The 17,709-nt window shown below is 42.9% G+C and overlaps 1 protein-coding gene across 1 annotated transcript in view; it reads left to right on the forward strand.

The window, feature by feature from the left end:
- The first annotated feature begins 1,562 nt into the window (after positions 1-1,562).
- The window catches only part of asap2a (ArfGAP with SH3 domain, ankyrin repeat and PH domain 2a), a 50,493-nt gene continuing 34,346 nt past the window's right edge, over positions 1,563-17,709 (forward strand). The window contains exon 1 of the mRNA XM_062397584.1: positions 1,563-2,123. Within this exon, the coding sequence (XP_062253568.1) occupies positions 1,995-2,123 (129 nt within the window). The 5' untranslated portion in view covers positions 1,563-1,994. The remainder of the gene's footprint in view (positions 2,124-17,709) is intronic.

Here is a 17,709-nt window from a genome sequence, read left to right on the forward strand (position 1 = left end):
CCGGGAGTGAATACTGATTGTATCCATGTGAGCCCATGTGAGACTCACAGTGGGCGCGTTGACGCTGGTGTTGAGCTGCAGCGAAATCTATTTGTCGTTTCCTGCATTCGCTACCCAGACATCACCCCTCACCTGAATGTTACGGAAATGTCCCAGTTGTTTTGAAAGAATCCGACCCGGCCAGTCTCCTGATGCATTATTCATGTGTGAAACCCAATTTTCTGGACATTTTCTGGAGTTCATGTCTGAGAATTGATATTTTTGGTTTGGTTCGGTCATGATTTAAAGTTCAAACCCCGCATTCAGAAAGGCAGATGGTGCTGAACACATAAAGCCATGTCGGTCGTGAAGAGCAAAGCTGGTGTTGCTTGGTGCTGCTGACCTCACTCACTGTGTCTCTGGATAGCAGATGTTCATCGGGAGTGTGCGAGTGTGTGTGTGTGTGTTCATTTCATAAGGGAGTCGAGGCCTGAGTCGCCACTCAGGGTCAGCCTGGGTCCCGGGCTCTTCATTTAGCAGCTTGCCAGGAGACGCTGCAGAGCTGAAAGAATGTGTGAACACTGCCCAGATTGTGATTTAAAGGCTGCCCATGGTTTTTTTGCCTCGGCCGCTGTGATACTATTTATACCGGTAGCCGTCCTGTCGGGGCCTAAGGAGCTGGGAAACACCAGAATATTCTTCATCCTAAGGCACAGGACAGGAACAAAACATTGGAGCTCTGGGAGAAGTTTGAAAAAAAATCCTGTTGCCCGAAATTCAGGCATGGGAGAGAGTCTTCCCAGGTCTCAGACAGTGTCCAATGATAGAATGTTTTCAGTGTTTTTTTCATTTCTATTCTTGGCTGTGACATATTGAAAATGTTAAACATATTCTCACATGGGGCGTCTGCAGTAGCTGCTTTCATGTAAATCCTGGAGCACACGAGGATACAAAAGAAGCACTCTAGCATTGGTAGATAATTACTGCTTAACACAAACATCTTGATCCCTTTTCTTTTACAATTTGTTTTTCTGGATACATACGCTGCAGCATCGTGAAACTGTTTTTACATCTCAGAGATTGAGTTTGTTCACTTGAAACCTCTTAATTGATTGACTTCATATCCAGAAGTTCCATCACCTCTGACAAGAAGCAGACTTCAATAACTTGACCAACTACATCCAGGTTCATCCCTTTTTTGGGTCCCCTGGAAAATGTCCGTTGTCGTTTAAGAATCGATGAATTTGTTTTCTGACTTGTTCAAAGTTTTTGCATTGCATTTCTGTATTTGCATGTGTTGTAACTTTTTGCTGCGCGCGAAGTTGTTTTCTTAATGAGCACGTGTTTTCTCCTAATGTGTTGTTTTCTTCATTTTCGGTGCGTTGACCTCTCTCGGCCACCGTTAAAAGGCGACTTTTTGAAAATTCCCGATTACGAGGAGCGTGTGAAGGCATCGTGTCACCACGCCCTTCGCTCACGATTGGCTCCTAATTAGCAGCCGGTGCCTCCCATTGGCTGCCGCGCCTCCACCGCTGCCCCTCCTCTACCTTTGTCACTTTGTTGCGCTCCCGTTGAATCGCTGTCGTCTCCCCGGGACTCGGACGCTGAAAGAAGAAGTTGCTCGCCCCGCGCTGTCGCACGTTAGCGGGGGGAAAAAACAAGCACCGAGAGAGGGAAGCGTCCCTCTCACCTGCCGCCCGAGGACGAGCCGTGTGCCTGGGGTGTTAAACCGGAGTAAGCGGGACTGAAAGGCGGAAGGGATAAGAAGCTCCATCCCCCTGTGGAAGCGCCAGGAGCCAACGTGCAGCACCGGACCGTGTGTGGAGCTATCGAGGGAAATGACATAAACACACAGCCGGAGATGGTCTACTACCCGAGGGGACCTTCACAGACACTGCTGCTGCTACTACTGTGAACTTCTCTGTCCTAAAACTACAGACCGGAGAGGGAGAGCGGACCAGAGAAAGTAGTGCGTCTCCTTCTTCTCCTTCTTGTTATCAGCAGCTAAAGGATTAATGATGCCGGACCAAATCACAGTTTCGGAGTTTGTGGCGGAGACGAATGAGGACTACAAGTCGCCCACCGCCTCCAACTTCACCACCAGGATGTCCCACTGCAGGAACACAGTGGCTGCACTGGAGGAGGTGGGTGTCTCTGGGATTGGACATGTGGTTGTGCCCCTTACCCCCTTTCCCACTCATATGATAATGCAAACGTCCATCATGGGTACTTATTTTCTCTTGATCATGAAATTGACCATAAGTTGAGGAAATGCAATATTCTTAATGTTGCTAGATAGATACATAGATAGATCTTTATACTCCATTGAATGATAGATAAATGGATATGTATACTCCATTGAATGATATATAGATAGATCTGTATACTCCATAGATAGATAGATAGATAGATAGATAGATAGATTGACAACACACTAAAGAGTCAAACACAAGAGCATAATAATAATAAAAGGTCAAAATGATTCGGGAGTAAGTTCACTACTTAGAACTACTACAAAGATGTCACTGTGAAGAAGTGTGTGCTTAAGGAGACACTGACAATGCAAATATATTTAACTACAAGTTAATTGAAAGAGCATCGAAGCCAAATATAAATACAGATTTAAAGATGAATAACTGAAGCTATACAAAGTTGTGGCTAAGACAAACATGGTAAATGTTTGTGTAAGTAAAACTGAGAAAGTGAAAAAAGGGTTGTTATAGAGCTGTAAAGTCACCCCTGTCTAATTTCAATATAATCTGCCCCCCACTTCCACTTTCATTTATTCATTAATGCGCCCAATTGATATTCCAATTAGCTCAGCCATTGCACATCAAGATCACTGTGCGATTTCAAATGTGACACTCATTTCATCAGGAAGTTGAATTGGACCAGTCCCCCTCCAGGATGAGGCAGTAAGAGCTCCTCAAGTCAAGTTCATTTACAGTACAAAGCTAAAGCAAATCATAAATCCTGTTTTGTCTCAAAGAGGCTTTAAAGGTTTGTAGTATATATTCATCCCTTAATCCAGATAAGGGAAACTCCATAAACATCCTTTTTGAATGGGGGGGGGAAGGAAGAGAAACATGGGATGGATCCTTCTTCTAGGATGTTGGACACACAACAGATGGATAAAAAGAGGATAAACACTGAGAAAAAGAAACCGCTATCACATTTCAAGGTAAATAGGATAGAGTATACACACAAAGAAAGCACAATCGTCTGCACACATACACCACATTCCTGCAGCAGTCATACAGATTATGTTTGCTTACTGGTTATCCCTGCAGTTACAAGGTGGGATAAATAGCATGGATTTGCCCCAGTTTGCTGCTGCAGAGCTACTCTGCATGCACACAGACACACACACACACACAGAGAGCACTTTGTGTTCCTCCTCTAACTTGCAGGTCATCAGGAGGAAGGACACTTCCGCTTTGTTCCCTGACAGCCCTCCCTCCCGCCTTGTTACAGTTTCCCTACTTTGTGTTGCTGTGTAGCACTGCCTCGCCCTGCCTGACTGTAAAAATAGAATTTCCCACATGAGCTGCCTCGATGTGTTATGTGTGTTAGTGTGTCTCTGCTCCGCTTGTAGGTATGAGGTGACGTGTGAGGAGAGAGAAAGAAAAATTCATACGTCTTCCTGGTTCCAATGAGGAGAAGTTGCACCCAGATGGGATCAAGACAAATGTGTGGCTTACACCTTGTTTTAAATAGTAAAAACAGATGTCTGAGTTCAGGATATGCAGAAACGAGATAAGTCGTTGCCGTCTAATGCCAGTTGGACTCGGTTAATCCACATCTGGGCTCAGTGTCAACGTCACCTTAAGCTCCCTGATCTTCCACACCTAAGTGAGGGTTGTGGCTTTATATTTATCCTGCCTGTGTGGAGGCGTGAGCCAGACGTACACCTGCTCAGGCTGACAGGTGCTCCACCCGGGCGGCAGACATGTTGCTACCCACCGTTTCATTCAAACCTCTGCTGCTGCTGCTGCTGCTGCTGATGATGATGATGCTTGTTTTAAAAATAGCAGTTAATCTGCTGTTGGGAATGATTTCATCATTACTAAGAGCAGTGGAATGTGCTTTTCTGGGGAAGTGAGCGTATAAATGTGTGGATTTTACTCCTTCTTAAACAGCTGTAATAGCAGGCTTGTGCTGGTGAATTGTTGGAGCGAGGGTCCAATCAGCAGCTTTGTTTTAGTGCCGTGCTGCAGTCAAAGCTGCTGAATTGTTGCTGCTGGAGACGCAGAGTAGCGTGTTGTCATATCACATTGACCTCCCCACGCTCAGGCTCAGGGAACACAAGCCCTTATTGTTTGGTCAACAAGACCTCAGTCACTTTGTGTCTTTTTGACCAATTAAACGCTGCACTGGAAACAGGGGAACACTTCCACTTATTGTCTGCCAGGCCGGCCTCAAGCCAGCAAACACAAGCACGCAACCCAAAACACATCTACTGTACGTACACAGGCAGCCTCCATCTTTCCAGGTTTACAAAACAGTGTCTTTCTGTTTGCATTTTGACAGACCAGCAGGAGGATGACTCTTTCACCCTTGAGGAATAAAATCACACATCTGCATACTGTATTTTCATTCAGGAAAACACAAATATCAGATTTAGCTGTTTTCAGCATTATGCTGAGTTTTCAAACATTGTGCTGATTCAGTTTTTCCCCCGCAGTAGCGGTTTGTTAAATAAGCGCTCACCTTTCAGTTTGTACCCTTGAACTGACAGTTTTCGGACAGGCTGATTGAAGCATCGCTGTGTTCTGTGATGCTGCAGCGGGGCTGGTGTATTATTTCAGAAGACGCCCTGTGTTTCTTTGAGACATGGCACCGCTGAGGTTCTATAAGGGTCTGTCTGTTATCTTGCTGGTTTCAAGACTTTAGTAGTTGTTTCGATATTTTTGGAATATATTTCCATTCGTTAAACATGTGGTTATATTTGCACGAGAATATATATGTTGTAATTTTGACACCATTTTCTGGAAGTAAAGCATTAGAAGGTGAAGATACTTCCTGTTCTTTACACACAACCTTATATTTCATCAGCTCTGTCAAATTGACAAGGGAGATACATTTGTAGAAGAGTCTTACATATTGTGAAAATCTGCTTCTCCAGATGTTTTTGAGTTTTTACAGTTTGAAACAAATTAAAAATACGTTCTTGTCTTAATGCTGTCACCAATGAAAATAGGAGCCAGACTGATATATTGGCAGAAACATTTATCAAAAATAAATTAATAAATTATATAGTGATAGACTGCTATGAGATTCCTCATCCGGTTAAAGACATACATCTCCGTCTCTGTCTTTCAGGCCATCCTAATCCAAATGTATGAAATAGATTGCATTTAATGATCTGAATTTCCCATTTAAGCTCTTTTTAAATAGCTGATGCACTTATAGTCTCACCTACTTAGAGGACCTGTAGGACTGACCTCTGGGTCTGGTTGTTTATAGGAAGCCTTTAAACACATTAAGGGGAGAGGGGACTCAGGCACTCAGAGGTTTTATGTAAAAAGGCAGCACAATGTAGTGTAATTATCTCTTTCTAAACTTAACTGCAATGGACATAATCTTAATTAGGATAGTAGTTTAAAACTGCTGGCTATTAAGAGGCTATTCACTGAGCCTCTGTGCATGTGTGTGCGTGTTTGTGTTGGTAAAACCACACCAATAAAAACCTGTTTATCCAGTAAGAGGATGACAGGCTTTGTGTCATGACCCCCCCCTCCTTTGTGCTGCTGTACAACACTACTATTCTTCCTCTACACTTTTTTTTAACACAAAGAACAAGAGCTCTGGCTATCTGGTTTCTCCCCGATGTTTAATTTAACATTAACTTAATAACAAGTGCTAACTGCTTGAATAATATGATCCACTCCTGACGATAAAAAATGTCTATGCCAACTTGATAGGCCTACTGTTGTGGTAGTCTGAATGTTCTTACCTAGTGTGTTGTGACTGTTTTTGAAAATGTGGCCCCTTCTAAAAGTGGTTTCTTGTTGCATGTGTTTTTTTTCTTTTCTAGTTTAGTGAAATTCAAATGGTGAAAAGGCGACGCAGAATTCTTCATATTTCTGTAACTATAAGAAATCTACTGAAAAGTTAACTATCTACTTCCTGTTAAACACACGCCCAGTGTATGTGAATAGTCGTGTGATGTGTATTTCTCGGTGTGTTACTATGGAGGGAGATAAAATGCTTGTCTGGGACAGCCAGCAGTTTTAAAACTAAAACATCTTCTGATGGAGGTATCCACTGTTAATTATAATGACCTCAGAAGGTCCATTGAAGGAAGTATTAGCCCCTAAGGCAGAGCTGACCTCTGTGCTAAGTGCCAATCTTGCTGAAAACTCCCCTGTGCTTTTGTTTGACCCAAGAAAAACTCACGAGGACGTCCACGCATTGTCTGTCTGCGGTTAGAAACTGGCTCACGTTCTAGTCTTCTGAGGTCTATTTTTGCATCTGTGACTGTTTTATGCCCCAGTTACTGAATCCTGCCAGACAAAGAGAAACCACTGCAACGATGCAATCAATAACGTTGTCTCCTTGAACAAATCTCCAGTGCATCCACTTCCAGTATAGGTATGAAATGTGTGTAATATCACGGTGTTGCACTCACAGCTCACTGGGCGGCCGGGACGGACGTTTAAAGCTTTGATGGTGTATTCATTCTCTGGAGTGGGTCAGTTCTTGGGATCACGGCGTATCACATCAACGGCCCTCACACAGTGTCGGCTGACTGAATCAATGGGTATGACAGCGGATCTGACTCACACAGCAGACTGCAGGAGATTGCTGAGTATCAGGGCTTGTGGCTGCAGAACAGCCGTCACTACTTGACATTCAAGACTAGCTTTTGTATTGTCAGCAGCGTGGCCCTTTGATCAGTCTGTCAGCTGCTTACTGTTGAGCAGACAGCGACACAGTATGTTTCATGACATGACGGCTGCTTTGTGATTTATAGTTGTTTGGTAGGTGGAGAGGGAGCTTGCGGGCAAAACGTCCCTCCAGCGCTGTCAATTATATTTTATACAAGGGACAGGTACATGGCATCAGTCAGTGCCTCCCCAGCATTCAGAATTTGTTCTAAATGGCAGGATGAAAACTTTGGATGAGGCAGCTTTTAGGTTTGAAGCTCAGAGGTGCCCTTAGGATCTGAGAGCAGCTGAACGTGCTGATTTCTTTAAACAAAGACCTCTTTAGCTTGGTTATTGATTATGATATTTGACTTAATCTATTTTATTGCTTTTAATATTATGGTATACATTTGATTATTTTAATGTTTTTTTTTTATTTGTTGTGTGCGTCTTGCATGAACCTGCATAAAAGGTGGTATACAAAGTTTTACTTATTCATATCTATATGGGGCTTAATTATTGTAGAGGGTATATCTTTGGGCCACATAACCATCAACACTCATGTATAAACTGCAGGCCTGTATCCTTATAAAGAAGACAGAGCTGCTGCACAGTCTATCTGTCCCTATAGCTTTGGAAACTCGCCCAGGAGGCCTCTCCCTCTGTCCCATGTCCTTTTGTCCGGTTCATTTTTCGCCAATGAATAACAGCTATTTATAGCCAAGTCAGCTTTTCATGGTCCATTACTGGTGTTGCGGGGGGGGGGCTCAGTCCCTAAATCTAGCATCATTAGTCTTCCATCGGCCTATTATTTCCTCTGACAGAGGTCCTCCACGCCGGCATGCCAGCTATGCACTGGTGAGGCATGATGGTGGTTGATTTAGTTGGGAGATTATTGGGGATTACCTCTGGGAAGGCTGATGGTATTCAGGACATGCACAGGTAACTGCCAGCTGGTTCTCACAGTCGGATTCTCACAGACTGTCTGTAGCTTTTCCAATGTTGGTGTCTAACAAGGTAATGAGGCTTTCAAAGCAGTAAGCAGATTCTCATTGAACTCATGGGTGTTAAAACACAGTTGATGAACGCCTGCTGTGAGCAGCTTTAGTCTCTCATCCCTTTATAGCACCTCCAACCTTAATCTCTGGCCACTCATTTTGAGTATGTGCTTTAACCTTAGTCCAACTCTTATCTTGTATTAACCCATAATCATATCTTGTTAAATTCCCACCTGCCTCAGTGGCTTCACTGCTTGCTCTCTGCAGTTGTGGCAAAGCAAAATGTATTTTTTCTGTACTTCTGCTTGGTGTTGACACATCTCACTTTAAGTTCAATGATATATGGCGTATATGTCAACATCTGAAGGCAAGTGTGCACTCGTATATCTTCTCCAAGTGTCAGTCTGTTGGCTTCTGTTGACGCTGGAGTTGTTCTCTGTCGTTGCCTTCCTCTGCCCAGATTCCTGCCTCCAATTCCAGGCACGGTTGGGAGGACCGGCTGTGGCCTGGCTGTGAACAACAGCTGCCCCTCGTGGAACAGGTGGCCTCGAGGAAAGTTTTAACAAGGCCTCAGACAGTAGGATTATCGATGCGGGGACAATCCGCATCTAATAGCTTTAGAGGCACACGGACAGATCTATCTGCTCTCATGCACACATGGCCTAATTGTGCTGTCTGGTCAAAGTGAGCAGCCCAAAGCCCCCAGCCACACTGACCAGTCTTCAGTATACCACCTAAGAAGCTTAATGCCTCTTATAATTGAAATGGGGATTTCTGGCTGAACAAAGTCTTGTCACCCTCACTCTACATCTGCTGTCCCCACTGTCCCTTGGCTTTGCTTCAGTGTATTTAATGCACCAGAGGAGGCAAAGCACACTGAAGCGAAGCCAACTGCATTCATTCTTCAAAACCCTGGACAAGATCACTTTGGTTCTATGTAAGAATTGTTGATGAGATTCTGATCTGGGCACATTATTGTTTAAGAATGCAATATTTTTAATCACATTTTTCACAGTGTTGACATCATTGGTCTTTTTTGGATAGGTGAGCACTGCAAGGTCAGGGGGTTAGAGTTAGGGCTGTAAGGCATTATTATAATTTTGGTTATAGTTATGATCCAAAACATCTGAGCTCAAGTACTTGTTTCTCATTTGTACTGATGCGTCTAACTGGATGTGCTGAGCCATTGCACGATTCAGTGGTGCATTAATGCTTACCTTGGATATAACAAGTCTCCTTTCATCCTTTTTGGGTGGCTGCTACTGCAGTCGTTCCCTCGGGATCTTTGTTTGAAATTAGAGGTGTCCCCCAGCCTCCAGAATCTAGGACCTGGTTATTCTGTGTTTGTGTTATCATTCTGACACAGGCTCTCACCAGACCCTCATTGTTATGCAGCAGCCCTCCTAGTTGATCTACTAGGGGCGAAGGTCACGGTCCTGTCCCAATCGATTCCAAACCATAATCTCTCTTATCCCCTTAGGGGCTTTGACTGATAGGATATTTCACTCAGTTTTGTGTCTGTCCTTGAGTGAGTGAACGTACCGGGACGTGGCTGTGAATTGATTGGCATTGGGTGGAGCCCGTGGGCCACTGTCAGGCCTGGTGATTCTGTTTTGTTTGAGGAAGGGATGTCAGGGCAAAAATCATGAACGCTCAGTCCAACATGGTGAGGGGGACTGAGGTGAAAGGGGAGACTAGCTGCTCCCTGTCCTTCACAGAGGTTATGGGGCTGGACAGTGGGGGCACTGGGGATAAGTGGGAACTTAAAGTTCCTCTCATCCATCAGTGTCCCGGCCCAGATCGCCCGAGACAGCTCCTGTTGAGGGCTATTGTTCGCGGACAGGCCCTGCCTCTTCATTAATGAACTCTGTCACTGGTTTGTAGTCCTGGCCACTCGGCTCTGCTTGGGGCCGGGGCGGGGTGCACGGGGTGAGTCCTCGCAATTGTGTTGTCCTGCTGTCACTTTCACTCAGAAAACAGACCTGGACCTCTTCTCTGTTGGGCTCTGTGGCCTGTTTCTAACTCAGTTGGGACCAAAACAAATCTGTGGTACGATGCTGGAATTAAACAGACAAATCAAGGAGTTTCTGCTCATTAACATCTGAATGTAGCCACATGTGATGATGTATTAATTCCAAGTGATCTGACCCAAAAACTTCCTCAGGCTGCACAATAGGCAGCAGCACTATTTAAATCTAGCTTTACAAATGCAGCAAGTTTCATCCGCAGAGAATGCTGGTGGAGTTCTCCTGAAGTCTAAACTCCTGCAGGCAGGGGCTGGTTTTATGTCAAGGAAAACTCTTTTCATGCTTCCAGCTCCCATTGAAGTTCAAAAGGAGTCCCTTGTGACTGAAGTGTGCTCTCGAGCCCACAAAAGTCACACTCGCTGTAATGTTTTACTGCAGTGTTTTCCAGATCATTTTCTTTCTCTCTCTCAAGCCTCATCGTATTTCCTAAAATGTTGTGGTAGCTGTTGGCCGTTTTGCCTCTGGGACTACTACCTTCACACCGGCAGTGTACGTCTACGTGAAAAGAGTCAAACAGAGACTCCAATGTGAAGTCTGAGGAGATTTTCCCCTCCAGTTGCAGCACATTTGGTCTTTATTTCCCAGCCCCTCCTTTTTAAATGTGGGTTTTATCAGCCTCCTGCTAGTTTATTAACTGAACTAAATACTCCCCTCAGAGAAGGGGAGACAATTTTAACAGGTTTTTAAACTTGGTGCCTTTAGGCCTCTTTTGAAATCCATCTTGTTTCAGAGTCTGACACATAGATTGATTGTGTGCATTTCACACTTATCTCTCATTTTTTAAAGCTTTTTTAAGGTTGAGGGAAGAAATTCTCGTCAGCTAAGAACGATGACAAACTATACATTGGGACTCTTTACACAACACACACAAATAACATTGCCACAACCCAGATCTTTAGAAAAAACAAGGCTCTGAAGCAGTCTGGGAAAACCAAACGAAAACAAAAGTTCTGCCTGGTTTTGTCACCTTGTAAAACATCCTGAAAAATGCCTGAGTGGTTAACATGAAAGTTTGTTATTTCTAACACTTGAAATATTGCAGCTGATGTTGTCATCTCAGTGTGATTTCTGGCAGCTGGCAGTCAAGGCACTGGTCCAACAGGGGTCTTTGTTGTGCTCCCTGTGGAGCAGTAAAAGCAGCAAGTGTCCCGGTGCTAAAATAGCAGAAGGCTTGGGTAAATGAGATGTCTGAACAGAAACTGCAGTGAGAGGTCCTGTCCTGATTTTTGTTTTAGCATTATGCATTTGGAGAATAAAGTTCAAATATTAAGAAAAAGTTGAATTCTTAAGATTAAACCTTTAGACATTTTTAACTACTTGGTACTCCATGTAACTGCCACTACAAATTGCCCTGCATAGATTTATTGATGAAATTTAGAATTTAGTATTACGATTTTGAAGTAAGCTGATTGTCTATACAGTCGGTTGCTTGGTTACAGAAAAATGAGGAACATCTTTGATGAAGAGTAGGAGCAGGGATTTCTTTTCTTGGACCCACAATGAGGTGGAACTGTTAATGACAGTAAGTGTCAGCAGTGTTTTGCATTCACAGCCGGTAGTGGACTTGTGATAAGAATGAAACTAACCAATTAGAAAGTGAGTGCAGGCGACTGTGTTATTGGTTTCCTGTTTCTGCTCGAGACTTCAAACTAAAATGGGGTCAGCAGCGTTTCCAAACTTGGTCGTTTTTAGGGATTTAAAAACTCAGTGGACAGCAGATATAAAAAAATACAGCATTTCAAACTAAAACACATTTTTGTGGATGTTTCTATAATAAATTTGACCACTAACAATACTAGTACAGCTTTCCCAGCTTTGTGGTGCAGTGTACATTGCATCAGCTCAAGTATTAATGAGCTTGTGCAATTCGCTCACTCCCCCGTGCCCACTCTCTCCTTCTCACACTTGCACTGAACTTGCATGCTGGAGTTTTCCATGCTGCCTCGGGGCCGGCTGACTACACACATCTCCGCTGTCTGTGAGCACAGAGAAACCCTGCAGCCACGGGCCGTTAGCGGTCCCCTGAATGGAACCCACCTCTATCCAAATATTGACTTAACTGACTCAGCGTGGAGAGAAGTTGTGAATGAAACACTTCTAAAGATGACTTTGGACTTATTTTTCTTATAGTGGGTTTGTAGTTCTGGCTGCATAGACTGGTTTGCAAAATCACTCGGTCTCTAAGTGGTGGCGCCCTAAATAGATGAGGCTAAAATACAACTTCCTCGATGACTTTCTGTCTTCTCTTATTTGCCTGCGGGGCTCAACTGTTCTGTATTTTTGACACATGTTTTGAATGAGTCACAGCCTTTTTCTCTGTGGATGTCAAGGCAGAGCGAGTGCCCTTCTCGTGTGGCACATGTAGAGCTGCAGACCGTAGCTTTGTGTCTGGCTGAGAGCTGCCAGACGCGGCGGCTGCTTCTCATGCCAAACCTGCAGAAAAGCTGACGTGTGTCTGCACTTTGGAGGATGAGACTACCTTCTAATGATATGATGTTTCATTTTTTTAATTTTTTATTTTTTATATATTTATACCTAGCATAACTGTTGTCAGCCATTTTACGTCAGGGTTTGGACATTTCACACTAGCATGTCATTACACCATTTTATTCTGGTATTCTGTGTCCTCTCTGTTAGCACCTCAAAATAATGCCAAGACAGGAAGCAGGCGATAAGAGAACCCATCTTCACAGTTCAGTGACGGGCTCTGTCTTTGAAGAAGACAAATGATGCCTTTTGACTTTTTCTTTCTTCCAGTGGGTTATAAAGGTTCCAAGTGAGAAGAAAATTTCCCTCGTCAGTAGTCCGGTTGAAGCATTGTGGTTTCCCCGATAACAGGCATGTGCATTTAAATAGATCCAGTAGGTAGCCCAGAGCCCTTATAGTTGGGTCTGAGAAAAGGAGCTGCTGCAATGAACAGCATGAGGAAGGTGATGCTTTTTCGAAACATTGGAGCATGTAAATAATTCCTAGTAATGACCCTGAAGCACACTGACCCCTCTCCATCCATATCTCATCTGTAATATTTTCGGAACGATGGTGAGGGAGTGATTTTGTGATCGTGCCACTGCAATTTGCCATTACTGATCTGACAATTGATCAAGGAGGAAAATCGATTACATCTGTCTCAGTCAGAGATCTGTTTTCACATCGTACTGCTTCTCCAATCACTGTGGGCTTACCACGGCACAGTGGTGAAATAACGAGATGTCAAATCTTGCCCTTGATTTTCACTTCAAAACCAGGGCTTTTTCTGAGTTTGTGGAAGTTGTACGAGAGCTTAGAAGTTCTCTCTGAGGAGTAAAGTTTGTTTTTCATCATGTAACATCTGTTACCTCAATGAAACATGGATTACAACACGTTGCCAGCTGCACAGATACTCTACCCACACATGCACCAAATAAATTGGGTGATTACATCCAAGGCAATCGCCTTCTTATGTCTGATTTTCATCGTATGTGGCAGATTGTTTCCTCACATGACTGTCGCAGAGGGATGGATTAAAGGGTCAGGGAGGATTAAAAAAAAACACGAAGTGTGTTTGAGTGTGTGTGTGTGTATGAGAGAGATTTAAAGAAGTGTGGTTATGACAACAGTTATACTGCAGACATGGGGGATTTCTTGGATTGTTAAAATTGAACGTGAGTGTGTGTGTGTGTGTTGTGTGGCGAAGGGGCCTCTGCAGAAGCGGGAAAGCATCTTGCTAAGCAGACATGCTGTCATCAGCAGATAGCTGGTCAGCAGGAACAATGGGGCTGGGTCTCTGCCGCGTCTGTCAGTCAGTGCAGCATGCAATCATCCAGGAATGTCTTTCTTCTTCAGACAGCGGAGGACGATGTTAGAGAGCGCTGAGATTAAACAGGCTCGTTAGCTGAACTCACTTCTGTTGTAGCCCGGGGGCGTCTTGCTCCCCTCCCTGTCCCACTGTGTGGAGTGAGCTCTTTTTGTCTTAACACTAGCTTAGACACTAGACTCACGAGTTGCTTAAAACGACTCATTGTCAATTAGGAGTGAAAAAGATTTGAATTTGTGATTATGTCTTGTGAAGGACAAAGAACAAAAGATTGGTGGTGCGAGCTTCTTTCTGCTAAACTGAATATCTTTAATACCTTGAATTTAAATATGAGGGTATTTTATATTAAGTATTGTTTTATTGTTGTTTCTGTCCCTTTTCTATCCTCTTAATTTGTAACTTTTAAGAAAAGTGCTCTACAAATATAGGGTATTATGGCCGCATTTTGACTGTGGGAACTTCCCCCCAGAAATAGGAACCTTTGTAGTGTTTGGATTTGCGACAGTAGGAACTTTGAGGTTGTCAGCTTCAGCCAATCATGTTGTTCTTGCATTTCAGGCCTTTTGAAGGCCATTGCTTCTAAAGCTTGTCTCTTTTCCGACATTGACTGAATTTCCTAATATTCGAGGCAGTGATTCACGATCAACAGCAGCATGACTTGAATCTCTTCCATGTTTTACAGTGTTGCAGAAATGATCATATCTGGCCTGCATGTCCGCTTTATACATCAGCCTTGTTGTAAATAGTTCTGGTAATACCGTCACCTATTGACTGGAGGGGAACTGTATGTTGGCTCATCATTATATCATTTTGTCAGGTATTTTTTCTGACCTTTTTATAAAGAAGCCATTAATCATTGTATTTTGCAGTTTATGAGCCTAAGTCACATGGTTATCTAATTCATCCCACCTGCATTTTAACAGGCAATGGAGAGGTACTACTACATTGTCAGTGAATGCATTGCTTTGCCAGAGTATCACAATCCCAATATACTCTACTTTTCTTTTCTTCTCTGAAAGTTTATATCCCTACCTTATTTGGTATTCAAGATTAACTCTGCATTCTTCTTCAGTTGTGGCCGTATGAAGCGACTTCAGGGTTTTACCTTTGCAAATTTCCCCTCCTTGTTTTGGTTATGAAGAATCTGTCAAATGCCGACCCAAGCACGATGGATGGATTGGACCTGCTGTGGCTGCTTGGAGTTGAACGTTGTGCTCACTCAGCTTAGCTTTTTTTGCCATGACAGCAGTCAAAAATACTCGCTCATTCAGGAGTTGGTTTCCTGTTTTACACTGTGTTTTCCTTCCCAAAGTTAGTTGTGGTAACAGGAAGTGGTTGTGAACACTAAGGGAGGGAAATCTGCAGGATCAACTCTCCTTTTACTTTTCATTATTGCTTTCCTTGGTTCACATTTTATTCATCCTCTCAAATTAGTTCCATATTTTCATTCAGAAAGACCGAACTGTTTGACGACATTGTCACCTGCTTGTCTCTGAACGTTAACTCATCCTGTCCTCTGAACTTCCTCAACATTAGTTAAACTCACAGTATCTTCTTTCCCTCTCTCTCCATCTCTGTACACACATTAGATATTATCTACCTGCACTTTAAGAGATTGGTAACCTGACACAAGTTGCTCTACGATCGCCGTGGCAACGACCTCCCTGACCCAGCAGTGTTGGGATAGCCTCTGTAGAGGGGCTGCGGCAGATGGTGCCCGCTTGTAATCACAATGATGATGATGATGACGATGTCTTACATTAAGAGGACTAATTCAATTCAGTTTGTGGTTTTTCTCCTCCTCTCACTCAGTCCACTGAGGTCAGCAGGAGAGGGAGAAAAGAGCCACTGTACCGCGAGCCGCTATTAGGTGAAGAAAAGTGCTGACCTCGCAATAATGTCTTATGAAGTGTGCTTGTGAAGCAGCTCCAGGCTCAGGGGCCAGGCCTATTGTGAGGGGATTTAGCTCTGATCCTGCGCTACACAGCAGTGGAAATCCCCTCTCGCTGTGAATACTTCTTTTTGGGTTAAATGTGTCTAATTTTAGAGCGGCCTGTGCTGCAAACAATAGGGCTCTCACAAAAGGTGGCCCAGTGCTCAGTGTAGAGTCACTCCGCTCAACCCTGGAGAGCAGTGGAAATGTGTGAAAGTGATTTAAGAGTCCAGTGTGTGTGAGAGAGTGTGTGAGTGATTTAGGGCTATGCATTTGTTGTGTTCAGCTGGTTTATTACCCCGCCTGGCTGCCCCCCTCTCTCTTGTCTTCCCCCCTGTTCCCGTGCAGACCACTCTCTGTGGATTGAAAGGGTCTGCTGGAGCGTGATACTGTGTGTATGTGTGTGCGTGCGCGTGCGTGCGTGCGAGTGTGTGTGTGTGAGACTTTGGGTTGGTTGGAGCTGTGATGTCCAAGTCAATGTTCGTGTGATGCTTGAAGCCACATTAGTTGGTTGCAGATTTGTCTGTAGGCTTCCACTGATGAATCATAACAAACTGAAGTAGAGAGCCAAAGACGCGTTGGGAGTGACAAGTTCAAATTTTAAAAATATCCTTTTCACTGTATTTCTTAGTTGAAATTGTTAGAAAAAATGAAAAGGGGGATCACTAGAAATGCTTGTTCGTGGGTACAATTATTGCATTTTACTTCTAAATACCAGTATCATAGCAGCCTCAACAGTCCATTATTGACTGGTCTATAAAAGACACAACATAAAGTAGAATGTGTGAAAGGCACATATGTTTTTAATAAAGTTATAAAGCAAACAAAAGAGAAAATATTTGAACAAGTAAAACATGATTTAAAAATGGTAATTACACCATATATATAATATATATATGTAATCATATCCATGAGAAATACAGATTGTAACTGCAAATATTATGGAGAATCTTTTTTGAAAATGTGAATGATACAAAGATGATTAAAAGTCAATACAAAGATACTTGAGTAAGAATAGTCTTAAATAAAAAGGAAAAATAAAAGGTAAAAATTAAATGAAAATGTGTTCAATACAAATTTCTCAACATTGATATGTGTCATTTTGGTTCACAAAGCTTATTTCGATCATTTGATCGGTTTAAACCATATTTAATTATAATTAGCTGTAATATAAGTACCATAACCCCTTATAAAATAAAGCTGTTTAGGAGAAGACTGGCAGTAGCTGCCATCTGACTGTGATGATGCAACATATGCTACAGAAATGTGAACAGATTGCCATAAATCTCTTATCTGTTAGGCTTGTTAGCCATCACAGAAACCTTCATGCTACTGCCACAGAGCCATTTAGAGTGCTGCCTTTTTTGCTTGTCTCCTTTTGTTGTCACTGTGTGCAGATAGTGATAAAGGTATTGAACTCAGCAGTAATACTTCCTTTAACTACAAGAAGACAATTAAGCTCAGACAACAACCAACAGAAAGGCTCATCATGTTATGTTGTCTAATTGATTCTTTGCACTTTTAAATTCAGTAGCTCACCCGTGTTTGACCTCACATTGTCTCTGCCGGAACGCAATCGCACACCATCAGATCATCAATTAATAAACGACAATCAACATCTTTTTATGGGCTTGTTTTAAATATACACACACACAGACGACTGGTGTAGTTTAGAGAGAGTTTAGCATGCAAGTGATTTTCTTATAAATACACTGAATTACGTCAAACTTAAAATGTCACAATGTGTCTCAACTTATTCATTGTTTTGAGTGTATTTTACATGTTTACATAGGGAAGTTTGCTGAGGAATTCATATTTTTAAAATGGACTAATCATTCAGATAAAACTTCCTAAAAAAAATCTATATAGCTTTTTTTTTTTGCTTCTAGGAATTTTTGAAGCCACTACTACCTCGAGCTGTGCAATTAAGACTGGCTTCACTGTTTCCTGACATTGTTTAGAAAACAGATTATGGGATTAATCGAGAAAATTACTGGCACATTTATTCCTTATTACATTAATCTTCTCTTGCGTTGGCCCAGCTATACTATGATCATAGGCTGCTGCATAGAGACTGATGAACAGGAAATTAATGCACGTCTCCTGTAGA

The sequence above is a fragment of the Platichthys flesus genome, chromosome 10 (assembly GCF_949316205.1).
Source record: "Platichthys flesus chromosome 10, fPlaFle2.1, whole genome shotgun sequence".
NCBI lineage: Eukaryota > Metazoa > Chordata > Actinopteri > Pleuronectiformes > Pleuronectidae > Platichthys > Platichthys flesus.